At 45.8% G+C, this 20777-nt stretch overlaps 2 protein-coding genes across 5 annotated transcripts in view; one reads left to right on the top strand and one right to left on the bottom strand.

Moving 5' to 3' along the window:
- Positions 1-12658, bottom strand: part of USP30 (ubiquitin specific peptidase 30) — a 66209-nt gene extending 53551 nt beyond the window's left edge. Inside the window, exon 1 of the mRNA XM_058281516.2 lies at positions 12592-12658. The gene's annotated coding sequence lies outside the window, so the exon portion shown is untranslated. The remainder of the gene's footprint in view (positions 1-12591) is intronic.
- Positions 177-20777, top strand: part of SVOP (SV2 related protein) — a 69166-nt gene continuing 48565 nt past the window's right edge. Inside the window, exons 1-4 of one of the 4 annotated variants that reach the window (XM_071209831.1) lie at positions 251-602; positions 3214-3349; positions 9081-9320; positions 20309-20469. In XM_071209831.1, the coding sequence (XP_071065932.1) occupies positions 9238-9320; positions 20309-20469 (244 nt within the window). In that variant the 5' untranslated portion in view covers positions 251-602; positions 3214-3349; positions 9081-9237. Of the gene's footprint in view, positions 603-3213; positions 3350-9080; positions 9321-20308; positions 20470-20777 lie in introns of all 4 variants that reach the window. The other 3 variants (XM_071209832.1, XM_004470184.5, XM_004470185.5) reach the window with 3 other exon arrangements.

Below are 20777 nucleotides of genomic sequence, written 5' to 3'. Positions count from 1 at the left end.
GATGACAATGCCATGTCTAACTGGTTCTCTGTCATATGCCCAGGCCTATTACAATGCCCAACACACAGTGGGTATTCAATCAACCGTGGTTCAATGGGTGAACACATTTCCTTTTTTTTTTTTTTTTCAGTCCCTATAACTCTGAACAACATTAATGAATCTCTACAAATAAACAGAGAGAGGCGTCGTCAACCAAAGGGTGTTCATTGGTACCCCACGGCCATTTCTCAGGCTGCTTTGCCCTATAGGCGCGCCAGTAAAACACCACCAGCCACAGAGAGGCTGCAAATTCCTCTAACCAGAAAGGTTCTCCCCGCCCCCTCTCCCCGCGCAGCTTGCTCTGCCCTCCGCCTCCGCCTCTCCTCCCACTCTCGCCGCGGTCTCCTGGTGGCGGCGGCTTTGTCTCGTGGGCTGGTGGCTGGTGGCTCCCTCCTCCGAACAGCTGCCGCCCGCGGGAGGAAGCGGCGCGGGAGCTGTCCAGCACCCGGTGCTGAAACCCCGAGCGCTCGTCACCCCCCACCACCATGTAAGGGCCATGAAAAGGGCTCGTCCGGGCGCAGCGCGGACATGGAGGAGGACTTATTCCAGCTAAGGCAGCTGCCGTAAGTACCACGGGGGCGAGTGCCAGGCAGAGGCAAACAGGCTTTCCTTTCAAAAAACAAAAACCTCCAGGGGGGCATCTCCGGGGCTTTTTTCATTTAAAGGGAACTGTATCAGAGGGGGGTGGAATCAGGCCTGGAGGAGACAAGCCATTTTCCTACCCCAGCAGCCCAGCCTCTGTATCACTGACTCAGTTCAATTTTTCAGATCCATCAGGATCTTTTGGGGGAGTCACGGCTGCTATATTTTCCCTTTCAGTTGCTCTCAATCCTAAAGGAATTTTGAGGTCTGTGCTTTAAGGAAGCATTAGCTGCTGTTTTGAAATGTGGACTGAATTGATGAGTCCACGCAATGACATCTGTCCTCCCCAGTCCTCCTTCTATGCTGTGAAATTCCTAATTTTTCAGCAAGGTCTTTTGGGAGGGAATGATACTGATGTTGCAAACCGGTTCCTAAAAAGCCAAGAATCCCTCCTAGAGGAGACGCTTGGGCAAAGTCCTGTTGTTTATGAAGTGTGAATGAGAGGACTGTGCACCGTAGCTGAACCCTCTTGCCTTCTGAATGAAAGGTTTTTGTAACAGCTAGCTAGAGTGAGACTTGCCTTCAAAGGCTGTCATCAGGAGCATCAGGAATGCACTGCTTAGAGGATGGAAATTTTAAAGGGATGCCAAAAATGCTGTGGAAATCTTGGGGAAATAAAACCAATCAATGGAGAGGACAGAGGCCCTGTAGAGGGGCTTCTCACGGATTTTTTGCTGCCTGAAGCAGATGGTACTTATTAAACAGATTCCAAGAATATGAGCTGGGGCATTGAAAAGATCATTTCTTGAGATTTAGAAGCCCTGGCCATTTGGATGGTAAAAGTAGACTCCATTTGGGTTTGTTGGAAAGGATACATTATTGCTTACCATATGTGTATTTTCTTGACTTAAAAAAATGTTTTTTGTCCTAAGCCACTGTAGAATTCTCCCAAGTGACTTTTAGTGTAGCTGATACAGCTCTCTGGGCTCTGAGTTATGAAGGGGATTATCATCTCTCTTTCTCAAGCAGTGTAAATTTAATTTTATTAGCTGGGGGTGAGAGGTGGAGGGGACAATGCTTCATGTGATGAAAAGCTTTTATTAATTGATACTTATCTTATTATGTAATACAACATTATTTCATCAAAGCTAAAAGATGTTCAGTTATAATATCTAGAAATGATGTATGAATACATAACAATATAAATGTCCAACTGTAACTCCCTCAAGGAAAACATCTCTTTCATTGAAAACAAATATCATGTTAAAAATAAACCCTTTAGCCCCAAATAAAAAATACTTCTGAAAGGGAAATAAGAAATTTGGTACTCAAAATAAGAATATAATATATATGGGAATGGTTTTGCTAGGATAAATTCTCAAATAATTTGCACATAATTTGCAAATAATTTTATTTATAAATAATTCATGAGCTTTGCAAATTATTCAAAGATTTCTTGCATATTTAATCTACTAGTATACAGCCACAGTACTATCATGTCAACTTCTTCCTTAATGAAAAAAAAAAACTAAAAATAGGGAGAGATTTTTACTTACATTTTAATATTGACTTAGTTTTTAATCATAAAAATAACAAAGAGGGTAAATAAAGTTCAAAGAGAAGTACAAAAATGCCTCCCAATTCCTAGTCCCATTCCCCCCGGGTAGGTTTCTTGATTATTCTTCTTGATATTTTATGCACAAACCTGCATACATATGCTATCTAGTAGGGAAGCCAAGCAGTGTACTGGTTAAAAGCACTGGCTTTTGAGTCAGGCAGACTTGGGTTCTGCCTGTGTGTCTTTGAGCAAGTGACTTAACCTCTTTTAGACTCAGTTTCCCTAGACATAAAATGGGAACTCTTAAGAATACTAGTGTTGATAGGTATATTGGAGATGATGTGTGGTAAATACCTGGCACACACAAACCACTCAACACATTATTATTATTATTATTATTATTATTATTATTATTATTATAATATCTGAACAATCATTTATAAAAACAAAATATTTAAGTTTACCAGGTTGGACTCCCAAAAATTTTACTCTGTAAACCCCAAACTACATTTGAATGAAGTCAAAATTAGCCTTGAAATGCTTGACCTCAATTCATAAAGAAATAAATTAAAAGGGACATCCACATGAGACTGTGAGTGGATTACAAATCACAAATTAGATGTTTTTTAAACCACACCCTGTGTATTGTATGCACAGATTGCCAGAAGATTTCCTGATAGCAATACGGTTTAAAATTTTTTTCAGAGTGCCTTGCAGAGTGTTGGCAAGAGTGGGCTTTGGAACAGGCTCGGCCCCCTGGGAGACCAAGTGTTAATTGAATATTTGCCACTAAGTAGTTTACAGGGTCGGGAAAGGGGAAAACGAAATTGGGGTGGCTAAAGGAGCAGTCCTTCCTCGGACTCAGGAGCACCTTCACACTGCTCTGGGATGGTTTATTCAAGACCTGCCTTTTATCTGCTGTCCATTCAGGGAAAGTACTAGGAACAGGAGATTTAGGAGGTTGACATTTTGCTTCCAGTTCTGCCTCATTAAGTGACCTTGGGCAAGTCAGAATTTTCTGGGTCTCTTCCTAGGAGGATTTCTTGAAGGCAAGATTTGCAGACAGGATGCAAGGAATTCTACAACTAAATAAAATAGACATGGTCCTTGTCCTTGAGAAGCTCACAGTTGAAAGCTGTAATGTCCAACAACAGGATTCACTAGCCACATGTAGGTATTTAATTTTTAAATGTTAATTAATTTAAATTATATAAAATTCAAAAATCCACTCCTCAGTCACACTAATCACATTTCAAGTGCTCAGTAGTTACAGGTGGCTAGTGGCTACCATATGGGATGTCATAAGGCTAGAACATTTCCATCATTGCAGAAAGTTTTATTGGATGGTTCTGATCTGGTGAAAGAGGTAGACACTGAACACAAAATTGCACAAATAACTATGACAATTGTCTCAAGTGCTATCAAAGAGAAGTTCAGGATATAATGAGACTAGTTCTAGATGGGGCGCAGTGATGATCAGGGAAGGCTTCCTGGAGGACGTGATATTTGAGCTGAGCCCCCATAGATATGTAGGAGTCATCCAGGAAAAGAAGCAGGAGGAGCATTCTAGGCATATGGAACTATGTGAGGGAAAGCCCTCAAGTGGGAAAAACCTTGATGTGTCTCAAAAGCAGGCTAGTGGAGCATAATGAACAAGTAACTCAAGAAGGAAGCAGGGGCCAGAGCATGCAGGGCCTTTTAGTTTGTGACAAGGAGTAGGACTTCATCCTGTGTTTGGTAAATCCACTTTCTCCTTTCCTAAGATTGAACTTAAGTCCTTATCCTCAGTGAATCTTTGACTCTTCCCCAGGCTTCTACTGCCCTTACCCCACAGCAGGGGTAAACGTTCAGGCTCTGAGCCAGACAGATCTGAGTTCCAACCCTGGCTCTGCACTTGCCATCTAGGTGTGGCCTCCAGCCAGTGACTTCCCTCCCCAGGCTCAGAGCTCATTGGGGTGATAATAGTATCTGCACGGCAGGGCGGTCATGAGGATGATCCTTGGAAACCTCTGGGTGCATGGCTCCGAGGAAGGGTTCAATTGATAGTGCTGGAGTTAGTTCTCTTCTACTCTAGATTCCCGTTTCCCTTATTCTTCTACTTGTTCAGGCAGCAAAGTCCCAGGAAGTCATGGCACCCCTGTGCAGGACACTAAGAAAATGTCTAACTGGTGTGAACCCCTGATCTTTCCTCCACCCTGCTCCTCTTTCAGCCTTACTCATCTCGGTTGAAGACAACCCCATCCATCCCGTTGCTCAGTCCAAGAAGTTTGGAGTCAATTTTCACTCCCCTCAACTCTCACGTTTCACTTTCAATCCATCGGAAAAGCCTGTTGGTCCTGCCTTTAAGATACACCCAGATTCCAACCACTTCTCTCTGCCTCTACAGCGCTCCCTATCAGCTCTTGCCTGGGTTGGTTGCAGTAGCCTCCTTGCTGGCCTCACGTTTCTGCCCTTTTCTCCTTCCAGTCCATTGTTGAGCTTCCTCAGAGCAGCCAGAGAGATCCTGTAAAAGTCAGGTCATGTCCCTCCTCTGCTCAAAATCCTCCCATGGCTCACATGTCCCTAGAAGGAAAAGCCGAGTCTTACATGTCCTCAAGACCCCACAGGCTCTGAAGCTCTGTTTCCCACCTAACCTCAGCTCCTCCACGCTCCCACTCATTTATGCTGCCCCATCTCCTCTCAGCTCCTTGCTGTTCCTCAAACACTCCAGACAGGCTTCTGCCTCAAGACCAGCTGTGCCCTCTGCCTAGAAACCTCTTCTCCAAGGTATCTGCTTCACCTTTGTCAAGTCTCATGTCACCTTCTCACCAAAGCCTACTCTAATCACCCTCTTTAAAACTGCATCCTCTACCCCAGCATCATGTTCTACTTTTTATCACCCCCTCCAGCATTTATCATTTATATAAGCATATAATCTACTTATTTATTGTGTAGTGGCCGTCTTCCCTTACAAGAATGAAAGCTCCATGAGGACAGGATCTGGTGAACTCTGAGCAGGCTGGACATTGCCATAGATTCCATCTAATCCTGGATTCCCAGTTAGACCAGTATGCACAGGAGAAAGGATTAAAAAATAAAAACCTTTATGAATTAAAAACAAACAATGGGGAAACGGACTTTGGCCCAGTGGTTAGGGCATCCGTCTACCACATGGGAGGTCCGCGGTTCAAACCCCGGGCCTCCTTGACCCGTGTGGAGCTGGCCATGCGCAGTGCTGATGCGCGCAAGGAGTGCCACGCCACGCAGGGGTGTCCCCTGCGTAGGGGAGCCCCACGCGCAAGGAGTGCGCCCCATAAGGAGAGCCACCCAGCGCGAATGAGGATGCAGCCTGCCCAGGAATGGTGCCGCCCACACTTCCCGTGCCGCTGACGACAACAGAAGCGGACAAAGAAACAAGACGCAGCAAATAGACACCAAGAACAGACAACCAGGGGAGGGGGGGAAATTAAATAAATAAATAAATCTTTAAAAAACAAACAAACAAACAAACAAACAATGGAAAATCTGTCCATAAGCATAATTACTATTCCCTGAGAGTTGGAACCACAATTATTAAAGTGGAAAGATCAGGTGCAGCCTCATTTGATCACTTTCACCTTTCTGCTTCCCCACCCCCTTTGACTTTTCAAGACTAAATTAGAAGTTGGGAGAATGGCAGTTGGACCTACTGATTCCGTGGCTATTCTTGAAATTATTCCACGTAACTCACTGGGTCCATGTGAACCTCTCGAGGAGGAGCTGGAAGCAGATTCTGTTTCCTCGAAATGAAGAGACCTCTGCACAGAGACAGAAGATCAGAATGTGTGGCTGAGGTATAAGAGAGATTTTGTTCTGGCTCCCTGGCCAAGGGGAGATGGGGATTCATTATCACCAACTTCAGGCTGAAAGTTGGGGTTACGGTAACAGCCAGAGGATCCTCAAAGTTAAGTGACCAAAGTCTTTGAAATTTCGGTTTATTGTGGTAACTTCTATAGAACATAAAATTTGTCATTTTAACCATTTTTAAATGTAAAATTCAGTGGCATTAACCACATTTACAAGGTTGTGCTACCAACAAGCACCATCCATTATTGAAAGTTTTGCATCACCCAGACAGAAACTCTGGACCCATTAAGCTCTGACTCTCAGCTGCGGGTACCAGATGGCTCATGTCATCTGCAAATAGAGGTAGTCTTACGGTTTTACTTCCTCCTTTCCAGTTCGGATGTCTTTTATTTTTTCTTCTTGCCTAATGGCTCTGGCTACAACCTCCAGTACAATGTTGAATAGCGGTAGTAAAAGTAGGCATCCTTGTCTTGTTCCTGATCTTGGAGGGAAAGCTATCAGTCTTTCACCATCAAGTATATTAGTTGTGAGTCCATTAAAGCTTTTTAAACCTAAACCTAAAGCTTCCCTCCTTCCCCCATTTCAAACACACACCAGCCAGCTTCACATCTAAGTGCTGTATATGTTTCCATGATTTCAGAGAACAGTCTGGAGACCAAAGAAAGTCTCTTTGCAAAGTGACCGATACTTGGGCAGCCTTAGGTCTTGGGGAAGATTGTTCCAGAGCCCACTGGCCTGGGCAGTGAATTTACTACTCTAGCCAAACTCTTCCCTGAGCTGACTAAATTATTATGCTGATTTGCTTATGAATCACTGTTGTGATCTTGGGAAATTCATTTAGCTTGCCTGACACATAAGGGGGTGTCTGGGTCACCTTTCAGGACGTTTTCAGCTTTTAAACTCTCAATGGGCGTGCCTGGGACCCTCCTGGATTATGGCAATTGTCCTGGTGTAAGTATTAGTAGGATCATTTTCACTCTTTAACCCAGAGTTTCTCAACCTCTATACTAGCGATATTTTTTAACCAGATAATGCCTTGACGTGGGATCAGTCCTGTGTATTACAGGATGTTTAGCAGCATCCCTGGCAACCCACTAGATGCCAGTAGCACCGCCCCAGTTGTTACAAATCAAAAACATCCCCAGACATTGCTCATTGCCCCCAGGAGGCAAAATTAACCCCCAACTGAGAACCACTGCTCTAACGTGTTCTACTTTAGACAATGAAGTATTTGGTTACTCTATTTCTAGACAATAAAGTATTCGGTCACTCTATTTCTACCGACTATTCAGATCTCTCTTTAAACCTCATTTCTCTGACCTTAGTCATCACAATATGTGTTCTTCCAGCAACAAGTGCATCTTCCATGACCTTCAATATACCTTTGGTAAATAACGATAAGCTCCATGACTTCAGTCTGACACATAGAAGATCCTCACTGCGTGCTCATTGAATGAATGAGGGACTATATAAGTTACAAGGACAAACTATTTGGAAAGTTGTAGCACAGGCCTTCATTCTCCAAGTCAGAAGCGTCACCTGCCCCCTCGGCTGAAACCGTGTCTGAGAATGGTTAAACGTGTGGGCTCTTTTCTCAAGCAGACCTGCATTTGCATCCTGACTTTCCTACTAACTTGACAGGTGTGATGACTAAGTTCATGTCAACTTGGCCAGGTTATGATGTCCACTTGTTTGGTCAAGCAAGCACTGGCCTGATTGTTACTGTGAGGGTATTTCATGGAAGGATTTAAATCATGAGGCAGTTGATTGTATCTATTACTTCTACAATCAGCAAAGAAGATTGCCTTCAGCAAAGACAGAAGATTCATCTAATCAGATGAAGTCCTTAAAAGGAAAACTGATGATTTCAGCAGTCAGAATTTCTATCTCTACTTCAACCAGCCAGCTTCTCCTGGGAAATACATTGAAACCTTCATTGGATTTCCCAGCTTGTGGTCTGCCCTGTGGAATTCAGATTTGCCTGTCCCCACAGACTGGTCGTTTGAGCCAATTCCTATAATTAATTTCTAAATAGTCTCATACATACATATGTATATATCCTGTCATTTCTGTTTCTTTGGAGAACTCTGACTAATATAGGAGTTAACCTTGGACAAGTTATTTTTCTTCTTCAGACCTCAGTTTCATCATCTGGAGAGATGGCACCTACCTCATAGGGCATAAGAATTTTGTGAGATGATGCATGCCAAGTGCTTAGCAGAGCTACCAGCACATAGTAAAGGCTTAATGAGTGTTAACTACTATTTATCTGTGATCATTGCCTTTTGTCCAGAATAGAAGTTAGTGGTTCCTACCCAAGGGACAAACTCACTGCTGTCCTGAATGATGGGGGCGGCAGGAAAATAAAAATAAAATCCACAGAGAACTATACTTGCCATTAATTAGAGATTTTTAGACATTCAGGAATGGAGGAAACTTTAAAGGTCATCACATCACACCCTTCATGCCCCATCTCCCCAAGTCAGGTTAGTAGGGCATCAAGTAGTGGCTTTTAAATATCTGTGGCTCTCAGAAACACCTTATTAAAATGCAGATTCCTGGACCCATTCTTCAGAGATGTAAAAGAATTATGCCTGGAGTATGGCCCAGGAATCTGCATTTTAATCAGTTCCATTAGGGATGCTCTTGGCCTCATTTAGAGAAGCATTGGTTGATTGATTAAGATCATGGATTTTGGAGCTACTTGGGTCAGTGTGCTAGTACATTATATAATATCTAGGGGACCTTGATCAAGATTGGTATAACCTCTCTGAGCTTCGGTTTACTTATCTATAAACTGTGGATATTCATATTACCTCTCTCTCAGGATTGTTGAGAGAATTATATAAGATAGTATATATAACACGTAGGCTTGCACCTGGCATTCTGAAATGTTGCATGAATGCTAAATTTCATTATTCCTGAATCCGCTCAAGTGGACACGCACCTCTCCTTGAATACCTCTCCTGAAGGGGAGTTCACTCTCTCCTCAGTGGCCCTTTTCATCTCTGGACTTCTCTGTCTTAGAAGGATCCTCCTTATATTAAGTTGAAATCTGCTTCTCTGTCCTTTATAGCCAGAACTTGATGATCTGTTGTCTGAGTCCACGTTAAACAAACGCCTGCTCTTTTGATGCACCAATACCTCAGATATTTGAAGACAGAGGCCCAGTCCCGGAGAAGCCTCTCCTCCAGTGATCCAGATCCGGAAGTGCCCCAGGTCTGGTCTTGAAAATGGAGACAAAGCCAGCCTGTTTGTCAGGAACCTTGGCGGCTTCTATGGCTGCAGAGCCACAGCGTCTAACCCACATTTGTCAGTAAGTCTCAGACTCCAAAAAGCCCCGATATGACGTAGCCACGGTACCGGGGACCAAGCCGAGGGGTGCTAATTGTTAGTGGATGTTGTCTGAGTTCACCAAATGTGCTGGACTCTGGTTAGAACCTGGTTTTCGTTGTGCTGTCACGGGTCGGTTGGCCTTCCAGGCGGGCCTGGCTGTGAAGCTTCCTGTATTTTCTGGAAGAGTGTAGGGGAAGAGGGGGACTGTTACTGAGTGAGAGTCTCAGCCCCCCCTCCCGCCCCGCAACCCCTCTGGGCCCAGCCACGGTCACGTCCCCCTCCTGCCCCGCAGCCCCTCCCTGGCCTGCTGGCTTCCCTCTCGCCTTTCCACATCCATTCTCCCCTCACGTGAGGGAAATGTGTCTGGGCGATCTCAGAACTCAAACAACGAAGGGAGCGGGGGAAAGCTTCTCTTCCACGCTCTCCTCTTTCTGGAAACCCTGGGGTTGGCATCCTACTGATTTCAAAATACCCGGAAAACTCTCTGCGGCCTCGGGGCCTTTGCAGCACCTGTCCTCTCCACGCGGGGCACTCTTCTCCCAGGCGGTGTGTGGCCGTCTCCTCGTCCTCTTGGTTTCGGCCTCCTCGGGGAGGTCTTTCCTGACCACTCCCCCTTCCAGCCGTGCTCCACCTTGCCGTCCTGTTTCCTCCTCAAGATGCGTCCATGTGCAAAGGTACAAGGGTGCATTTATTTCCTCGCACATCACCTGTCTCCCCGGCTCCTGTGCCCCCTCCTGAGGGGGGGGCCGGGCACCAGGTGCATTTTGTGCCCCTCAGGACTCAGCCCTCAATCAACACTTGTTGGTGTCGGGCTGTGTGAAATGCTCTCTGTAGGTGGACTTCTTTGATCTCCATGGCAACCCTGTGAGGGAGGAATTACCGCTTCCGCTTGATGGGGGAGGAAATGGAAGCTCAGGTAAAAGAAGCTCCCCAAGGTCACACAGCCACTAAAAGGCAGAGGGGGGATCCAAACCCGGGTCAGTTTGCTCCCCAGACTTGGGCTCTCTTCTTGCCGATGGCAGACGCCGTTTCTGTTCCTGAAGGACTCTAAATTCCCCCGTGATAATCATCGCAGTTAGGGTTAAGCTTCCTTGCCAGTCGGACGGATTCGTGACCTCGGGGGGGGGGGGGGGGGGGGGGGGGGGGGGATAAAAGTCCAGGAGCTCAGAAGGAAAGAGAAAAAGCTTCCTTATTTGAAATACCCCAATCAAGTCACAGGCAGTAATTTAAGGGACTGAGGTGAATTACACGGCACAAACAAAGTCTTTAAGTTGAGAGCTATTTCAGGTTTTTCTCTTTTTTAAATAGCAAAATTATGTAAAATAAATGTTCCCTGCTATTTCGGTAAATTATCTGCTACATATACACAACAAACGCCAAGAAATCGTGAGCCAGCTTGTTTCAAAGCTCTCATACATTTAACATATGCCACTGCTATTTTCTTTTTCTTTCATATTAAATGTTCTTCCTTGGGAAATCTTGGCTCATGTGGTTGATAAGCACTTTTAGGAACCCAACTGATTTAAAATGTAGCCTGGCTCTCTGAGTATAATTTAACGTCAAAGTCTATCTTTATGTCTGTTTTAAAACAAGTTTTAATAAATAAAGGTGCCTTAGCGTCAAGTGATCTGCCAAAGAAGAAATGTGAATCGATACCGGTTTAAAACTGCAGGTAGCTAAGCCCTTTTCCCAAAGTCGCATTTCACAAAGGTCAATGTAGTCCACGTTCAAGAAAGAAAGGCGAATTGAATGAGTTTGGAGCCATAGGGAAGCTAATATTTATTAAATGCCTGCAACTTTCCCATTTGTTAAACTCAGTTACTCCTCGCCCCGGGGCAGGGAGCCTGCCGGCATCCCCATTTCACAGATTAAAGCCTCTGTCATGTGCCTAGCCGCCTGCCACAAGGCAAGTAAGCACTCCATCAAAAGTCACTATTATATATATTTATTATAAAATAAATAAATGCACTTTATACATTTCAAGCATTACAGAAGGGTCCAAAATGAAAAGGGAAAAATAAAAAAATCTCCCTTCCCTCAAATTCCCCATTCCCATCCTATCCTCCTCCCCAGAGCAACCAGTCTTAGGCTTCTTCGGTAACTTTCCAGAAATGTATACGATTGTGGAGCAAATTTAGTCTAGAGCAGCGCTTCTTAAACTTTACCATGCACACAAATCCCCTGCAGACCTGGTAAAAATGCAGATGCTGATTCAGTAAGTCTGTTTCAAGGCCTGAGACACTGCATTTCTATCAGGCTCATGGGGGGCTCCTGATGTGCAGGCCACACTTAAGGCTCTGAGTAGCATGATCCTAGCTTAGGGAGATTGTAGGAAAGCATATTTAATAATGAACCTCGGGAAGCAGATGTGGCTCAAGTGACTGAGCTCTCACCTACCAGATGAGAGGTCCTGGGTTTGGTTCCCGGTGCCTCCTGGAGAGGACAAGCAAGACAGCAAGCTGGCCCAACAGGTAGGCATGGCAAGCTGATGCAACAAGATGACACGAAAAGGAGACACAAAGAGAAAAGACAATGAGAGACACAACAAAGCAGGAAGCTGAGGTGGCTAAAGCAACTGAGCGCCTCCCTCCCACATGGGAAATCCCAGGTTCGGTTTCCTTTGTCTCCTAAAGAGAGGATGAGCACACAGCAAATGGACACAGAGAGCAGACAATAAGCACAAACAACGAAGGGAGGGGGGGAAATAAAGAAAATAAATCTTAAAAAAAAAAATAAACCTCGACAATCTTTCCCTGCTAGCCCTTGTAGATCAACATCTTTTTTTATTTTTATTTTTTAACATTTCATTAAATGGATGTGCTATAAAGTATGTAATCATCTCCCTCCTAATGACAGTTTGCTTCCAGTTTTTTAAATTATTTCCAGGTAATCTGCGAACAGAAATAATAGAGCAGAGTGGGGAGTGGAGATTGGGAACAGGGACTCGGAAATCGGATGGCTTTTGCCAAAGCCTGGCTCAGCCACTGACTGTGGGAACTTGGGCAAATTCCCAGCCCCTCTGTGCTTTAGCTTCCTCACCTTCCTATGGGGATAGTGATAGTAAAGGTTCAATGAAATAATCCACGTAAAGCCCTGGGCACCAGACACATGGCGAGCCAGTAGTCCGTTTCAGCCGTTACTAGTACCGTAAATCTTTGCCTACTTATATCTGCCCTCAAGAAGAATTCCAAGCAGAACAAGTCTGGTGGAAGAACAGGGCATTTGAAATTTTGCAAGTTATCACAAATTACCTTCCGAAAACGTTGCAGTGGTTGCTTTTAGTCACAGAAGGAAGTAGGGAGCCCCAGACGGTCCTTGAGGAGAGGATGCCAGCTACCTTCTAAGCAGTAGTCAGTGAAGACTATCAGACCACATAATCGTTCCTTCTGTGATGTCCTCATAGTCAAGGGCAACCCGCTGACCTTCCCTCCATCCCTGGAAATGAAGTGATAATGTGTATCAATGTTTATTTCCTTCCTTCATCTGGTAATTCTCCCCATTGCCATCTTTGAATGCTTGTTCACGTTTTTTTAATTTTGGGGTTATTTCTTGGGGACAAGAGCCCTACTTATTTGCATCTCTCTCAGGAACCCATTTCCTTTCACTCCTTGTGGAGTGGGTTCCAGCACTGACATACATATATCACACGCTCTCCCCACGGACCTTCCCCACTGCACCCATTTTATTTGTGGCATTTCTCATGATGTGCAAGATAGCCATCTATCTAGATCTACCTGTCTATTTAACCCCTGCCTCCCTCCTGACCTGCTGTCAGCACTGCAGAGAGGAGTCAGAGGCCGTCTAGCTCCCCTTTGTAACCCCAGCAGCACCCTTGGGCCTAGCACAAGGCAGGTGCTCAATAAGTAATTGTCGAATAAATGAACAAATGGATTCCAGTAAGGTCAGTGACTGTGCTAAAGGCGCATGGCTTGTTGTAAGCGGTATGCTAGAGCCTGCTTATACCAACTCGAGAGAGTAGATTGATTGTTAAAGATTCAAGAATTTTGCCAGCCTGTTATTTAACTGTTGGTAGCTTGAAATTGGCCATGGAGCAAGTATTTACCCACGGAGATTGGCAAATGCTACAAATAAGGATGTCTTGTTTTATTTTGTTTTGTTCTTTGGCTTCCTTTTTTTTTTTGAGAGCTGGTTGATGGGCATGCCACTGGCTTTAGAGCACCCCCCAATCTCCATCAGCAGCCCCCCAAAGCTCCCGCAAACCGTCCCGGAATAAAATGGTGTCCTTGCTGAGCAAGTGTTCCTTAGAAGAAGCCCCGTCCCACCTGCTCATCAGAGTGCTGCGCCTCAGGTAGTCTGTTTGCAAACCTGTCCTCCCCAATGGCCTCTGCCTTCCCGCTGCAGAGATGCACCGGCTCCAGACTTGGGGGACGCTGGTCTCTTTGAGTCCTGTGTCACAGGGATCCCGGGCCCCTCAGTGAGGAGGGTGAGCGGCAGGCGCCCAGCTCGGCCGTCAGAGTGGGGTCGCACAGGGCCGTGTCCCACCGCACAACTGCCTCGTGCTGGGAGGCGGGGGCGGGCTGGGCTGGGGGCAGCGGAGTTGCCTGTCTCACGCCGACAAGCTAAAGCCGTGGTCCCCAGAGCAGCGACATCAATTGGCACCACCTGGCAACGCGTTAGAAAAGCAAATTCTCTGGCCCCAGCTCAGCCCTTCTGTATCTGACACTCTGCAGGGGGCGGGGGTGGAGTGGGCAGCCACCAGTGGGGCAGCCAGCCCTGTAGGGGTCCCCAGGCTCCCTCCAGTCCCAGAACCCCTGGGTTAAGGTGATGGCCTGCGGAGCTGACAGCCAGGCTGAAATTCAGCTGTGCTTTTCCACTGTCTGGCCAGACCGTCCCCATGGGCCAACTGAGCCCGGGCAGCACATTCGTTCCCCAGCCACGTGTAAACACAGGGGACAGACCTGATGTTCAGTGAGCAGGAGCCAGGGTTCTAGTACATAAGAGAACTGGGCTGAAGCCCTGGCTCCTGCAGGCTGTGTGACCTTGGGCAAGAGCCTTAACCTCTCTGAGCTTGTTTCCTTATCTGTCAAATGGGGTAGAATAACAGTACCTGATTCATAGGGAGAATGTCAGGATAACAGGGGATAATTGGGAGGGTTGAGCACAGCTCTCGGCATACAGCAAATGTCCAATGTACCGTTAGCTAGTATCTAAGGAGTTTGAGGGAGGGGAGTTCAATGATCACTCCCTCCCTCGCAGTTGTAAAGTGTTTTTCAGTTAATTGGCCTGATAACTTAGGAAGAACTTAGTAGTAGCAGCTGCTATTAGTGCTCATCCCAGATATGCTTTCCCAGGCTGCCGTGCCCATCCCCAGCTGTTGCAGCTCACAGCTGTAGATTCCTCTAGAAGGTGGCCCCCCGCTGGCCGAGGAGAGCCACCTGACCTGCGAATACCTAGGAGGTTACACCTTCCACCCCTGGGGGTGCTATGACCAATGACTGACTGATGCAAGCGTCCACCAGCTCAGCCCCCATTTTCTTCTAGGTGGAACAGCCTTGGTGGCACAATTTCACACTCCAGAGCTCCCCGAGGGAGCAGGGTAAGGCTAGATGTCAGCAGGAAACCACATCCTTGCTTAGCTTCTGCTCCCCTCACTTCTCAAAAGGAAGTTTCTCTTGGAAGTAATCCCTCAATAAGTCACTTGCGCAAGAATCCTCATCTCAGGCTGTGCTTGCGGGGACAACGGTGATCACACCCAATTTATAGAAGAGGTAAACTGAGGCTCAAACTGAATATAGATATCTTGTCCATTGGGGATGTTAATAGTTTCCACTTCTCAGCATTGTTGTAAGGATTAAATCAAATACTAATGCACATTAAGACTCTTGGTCAAGGAAGAGTATTACCTACGAAGAAGGGAGGGAAGGGGACTCAGCACCTTCCAGTGAGTTCCAGTCAAATGTTGGCAGTTTCACACAGTTCAGCCTAATAGTGTGTGCTCCTTAACTGGGACAGGAGGAGCCCAGATATTGCTCTTATTGGTATCTACAATTTTCATGTGCTTGAGAGGTTTCAAAATGAAACATTTTTCTGGAAAAATTTAGAGTGAATGGGGAACAATAGAATGGCTTGCAGAGATCGCATCGGTTGTTGGCCAGTGTATTAGTCAGCCAAAGGAGTGCTGATGCAAAATACCAGAAATTGGTTGGTTTTTATGAAGGATATTTATTTGGGGTAGGAGCTTACAGATACCAGGCCATGAAGCATAAGCTACTTCCCTCATCAAAGTCTATTTTCACGTGTTGGAGAGAGATGGCTGCCGATGTCTGCGAGGGTTCAGGCTTCCTGGGTTCCTCCCTTCCAAGAATGATCTTCTCTCAGGGTTCAGGGTTCCTCTCTAACCACGGCTTGCTTCTTCCTGGGCTCAGGGTTCCTCTCTTCCTGGGGCTGGCTTCTGTTTGCTCTGTGAGCTTACTTCCCGGGGCTCCAGCTTAAGGCTTCAGCATCAAACTCCAACATCAAAACTCCCACATCAAAACCTCATCTCTGTCCTTTGCCATGCCTTTTACCTGTAAGTCCCCACCCACCCAAGGGTGCCAGGTCTCCTTCACTCCCTTTTTCATAGGTAATACTCACCAAGGGGTAGGGACTCAACACCTTAATGACATGGCCGAATCAAAGCCCTAATCATAACTTAATCCTGCCCAGGTACAGACCAGATTACAAACATAATTCAATATCAATTTTTGGAAATCATAACTATATCAAACTGCTACACTCCACCCTCTGAATTCCAAAAAGACATTACAATATTCAAAAAACCTTAAATCGGGAAGCGGACTTGGCCCAGTGGATAGGGTGTCCATCTACCATGTGGGAGGTCCATGGTTCAAACCCCAGGCCTCCTTGACCCGTGTGGAGCTGGCCCACACACAGTGCTGATGCATGCAAGGAGTGCCATGCCACGCAAGGGTGTCCCTGTGTAGGGGAGCCCCACACACAAGGAGTACACCCCAGAAGGAGAGCCACCCAGCACAAAAGAAAGTGCAGCCTGCCCAGGAATGGCACCCCATACACGGAGAGCTGATGCACAAGATGATGCAACAAAAAGAAACACAGATTCCTGTGCTCCTGGCAACAACAGAAGCGGACAAAGAAGAACATGCAGCAAATGGACACAGAGAGCAGACAGCAGGGGGGGCTGGTGGTGGGAGGAGGGGAGAGAAATAAATAAAAAATAAATCTTAAAAAAAAAACCTTAAATCAGTAACAATGCAAGTACTAAATCATATCACAATCAATTTAAAGAAATACAGTTTGTCTTGGGGCAAAGTCCCATCTGCTATAGATCTCTGAAACTTACAAAACCATTTCTCTTCTTCCAATACACAAATAGACAGACATAGGATAAACATTTTCATTATAATAAGGAGAAACTGGGAGGGAAATATGAGTCACAGTTTCTCTACAGTTCAGTAAACCTGCAGGGAGGGCATCCTCCATTTGATTTCAAAGTTTGAGAGTCATTCTTAAGATGATGGTTTCGTCTCCTTGGTGCCTTCTGGGAGCCCACCCTTTCCACATGCTTGCCTGATGGCCATTTTCTTAGTTCCACCCTCATCAAGGATCCGGGTGTTGGCCAAGCTCTAGACCTCATCCTGCAAGAGCACTGGGGTGATTGCCACACCTTACCCAATCTTTGGGTTAGAGTCTTAACCCCCTAGTACAGTGACATGAAAGCAACCTGCCCCCTAACCTTTGGCATACAGGCTCAACCCACTCAGAGCCATGAGTTGACCACCTGGCCTTCCCTAACCTTTACCATACAGGTTCAACCCTCTCAGAACAAAGAGTTGACCAGCTGGCCTTCCCTAATCCATGGGGGACAGGTCCACCCCTCTCAGACCTGTGGGGTGCTAATCTTAACTGCCCTAATCCTTGGGGAATGTGTTCCACCCTCTCTGAACCCTGGGACGGCAAAACTCTCCCAGAACATCAGGTGGGAACATCCACCCTCTTCAACTGCTGGGGCAAACTCACCCTCTCTGTACACATGGGTGGGGTTCCTCTCTTGGCCCAAGGTGATGTCTTAATTCCAGATCTCAGCTTCCATGCTTTTCCTCTTAAAGCTGATTCTCCTTCAGTCTCTCCTTTCCATGTCCCTTTTAGTCCAAGCTGACCGTGGTTTTGTTCATACAGTTCTCTCAAAAGCCTTGTTGGTTTAGCATGCAAGAAGCAGGGGTACAAGCCATAGACAGTAAGACTTTCCACAAGTCTTTCTGAGATAACCACATCTTCAATCCTGATTTACAAGTTCCAAGTTTAGTTAAGTCCTCCAATGGGGCACTTTCATCTGGGAGCTTGATTTCCAGAAGCTTGGAATTTCCAGAATTAGTTTCTGTTTTCTTTGTGCCAGACAGTTCAGTCCTCAGTATATCTCTCTCGTCTAGCATTTTGTTATAAGTTGCAAGCAGAAGCCAAGCCGCATTCTTCCAGTTTACTTTGGAAATTTCTTCGGCTAAATGCCCAGGCTCATCATTTTCAAATCTGCCTTCCATATAACACCAGGAGTCAATCTTGCTAAGTTCTTTGCAACTTTAAAACATGGATTGCTTTTCCTACAGGTTCCAATAATAGTTTCATCATTTACTTCTAAGGCATCATAAAAACTCTTTAGCATCCATATTGCTATCAACAGTCTCTTCAAAGCACTGTAGGTCTTTTCTTTCAAACATCTCACAATTCCTCCAAAAAATACCCCTTACCCATTTATAAAACCATTTCAGCATTTTGGTAATTGCAAAAGCACTTCCCCATTCCTTAGTACCAAATTCTGTATTAGTCAACCAAAGGGGTGCTGATGCAAAATACCAGAAATTGGTTGGTTTTTATAAAAGGTATTTATTTGAGGTAGGAGCTTACAGATACCAGGCCATAAGCATAAGTTACTTCCCTCACCAAAGTCTCTTCTCACAGGTTGGAGCAAGATGGCTGCTGATGTCTGCGAGGGTTCAGGCTTCCTGGGTTCCTCCCTTCCAGAGTCTTCCTTCTCTCTAGATTCAGGGGTTCCTCTCTTCCTGGGGTTTGCTTCTCCTACCTATGTGAGCATACTTCCTGGCACTCCAGCTTAGGGCTTCAGCATCAAACTCTAACATCAAAACTCCAACACCAAAAACCCTCAACTCTGTCCTTTGCCATGCCTTTTATCTGTGTGTCCCCACCTGCCAAGGGGTGGGGACTCGAAGTCCTAATGATGTGGCCCAATCAAAGCCTAATCATAACTTAATCATGCCCAGGTACGGACCAGATTACAAACATAATCCACTATCTATTTTTGGAATTCATAATCATATCAAACTACTACAGCCAGGAACACAAGGTTCTGAGCCAGACGCACCTGCGGTTGACCCCTGGCTCCAGGCTTTGTTAGCTATATAATTTCTGGGGGTCTCAGGTTTGTTTTATTTTTGTTTGTTTGTTTGGTTTTTGTCTTTAAAATGGTGAAAATATCAATAATATCAATCTCACAGCATCTTGTGCAGATTAGATGTCTGCAAGCAGTATCGCCTAGAACCAGGCACAGAGCACGAGCTCAATGGCTATTAGATGGTGGTAGGGGATGGGCTGCAGTGCTAATACCAGGTTTCAAAGCCAGCCCATCTGACTGCAAACCTGTGCCCTTTGCTTGGTCCTGAGACGGGCCTCACAGCTCAGGGTTTCCAAGCCCAGCCTTGCCAAGGAGTGGTGTTTCAGGAATTTTAAAGAATGCTGTGGTTTCATCTGGCTTTTCTGTGTAGCCCTTTCCAAGCAGTGCATGACACCCTGTGCTTCTAGAAATATGGTTTTCACCCTTTCTATGCTAAAGCACCACGTATTCTTCAGTGAAATACATGAATAATACAGCAATTCATAATAATAATATCTTGCACTCAGATATTTCTCTTCTTTCACCTTTTTAAAACACTGCCCCAAGTTTGCCCTTCAGTTGCTCATGCCAATGACATCCAGACTTCTTTTTTGGAAGCTCTGATAGAAATTAGCATTACTCATCAATCTTGGTCTTCCTCGTGAGCCAGCAGGAGCAGGGACAGGTTGTCCTGTCACTCCCGTGACCCTGAAACCCACCGTGGTCCTGCCAAATAGCAGGAAATTTGTCTTTGGGAGCAGGGAAATTGGAAGGAGATGGGTAATTTTGTCTCCAAGTCCCAGAGAAAGAAACTGCTGCTTGGAGAGACCAAGGATTTTCCCAGAGTGCCAAAAAACAGCACACATTAAAGGAACTGTTTACACTGAGAGTGGGGTCCACGAAAGTCGGAAACTCAAATGCCAGCAGGGGCCAGACGTTTCATGTAAATGGGGAAGGGTGCCAAGTGAGAGAAAGACAGAGTGTGAAGATAAATAAGCCTTGGGACTAGAGACAGTTTGGAGACATACAGAGAGGATGTCTCACCTAAAGGGAGTACAACTGCCCAGATCTACCCCTGCCCAGGCAGGAAGATTGGCCCTTATGACCAGATACCCTAATTTTTCAAGGAAAAAATGAATTTTTTATGTTACTTCTTTCCATTTTTAAATTTTGGCATCCACTTTCAATTTTTAAACATATGGACAAGTGTTTGTGGGCCTAATGTAACCCTTGTATGACCAAATTGTTAACTCTGTTGTATACAGATGAGTCTAAACTCTCAAATATACCTGCTTCTTAACAGAATTCAGGTTGAGAATAAAGATATCCCCTCTGTATCACATAACCTACTACGTAAATGGGATCCCCTGGAGTTGTGCAGTGCCCAACTCGTCCAATTGTACACGGCAATCCTGATGGCGTAACTCTCAAAGTTGTCCCTCTCTTCCTCTGTAGTCCAACTCAAAAGAAATGTCATTTCCAACTCATTCAATTTTCCAGACCATGAGAAAAAGCCTTTCACCTGTCTTGGGTTTGAGAACTTTGCAGCAAAGCCATTTAGGGGACATTCTAGCCATCATGACCAGATTTTGCTCTTCCTCTAGGGTGGTAAAATTCCGTCGCACAGGTGAGAGTGCAAGGTCAGAGGACGACACGGCTTCGGGAGAGCATGAGGTCCAGATTGAAGGGGTCCGCGCAGGCCTAGAGGCTGTTGAGCTGGATGATGGGGCAGCTGTGCCCAAGGAGTTTGCCAATCCTACCGACGGTGAGAGGGCCCTGCATCAGCCCAGGCTGCAATCAGGGACTCTGAGGCTCCAGGGTTGCTTCCCCCGGTGGCCCTCTCAGAGGGATCTGGTAAAGGGGCAGGTGACATTGGAAGTATGGGTTGGGCTTACATGGCTTACATCAATAAGTGAGGTTACATCACAATCCCTACCAGTCAGCCTCACTACATAACACTCAGCTGGGGATGGCACAATATCAATGATGGTGATGACAAAGATGCTGCTGGTGCTGTCACTGCTGATGGAGGTGATAGTGATGATGGTGGTGATGATGATGGTGGTGGTGGTG

The sequence above is a fragment of the Dasypus novemcinctus genome, chromosome 19 (assembly GCF_030445035.2).
Source record: "Dasypus novemcinctus isolate mDasNov1 chromosome 19, mDasNov1.1.hap2, whole genome shotgun sequence".
Taxonomy (NCBI): domain Eukaryota; kingdom Metazoa; phylum Chordata; class Mammalia; order Cingulata; family Dasypodidae; genus Dasypus; species Dasypus novemcinctus.
This window is presented reverse-complemented; position numbering and strand designations above follow the sequence as displayed.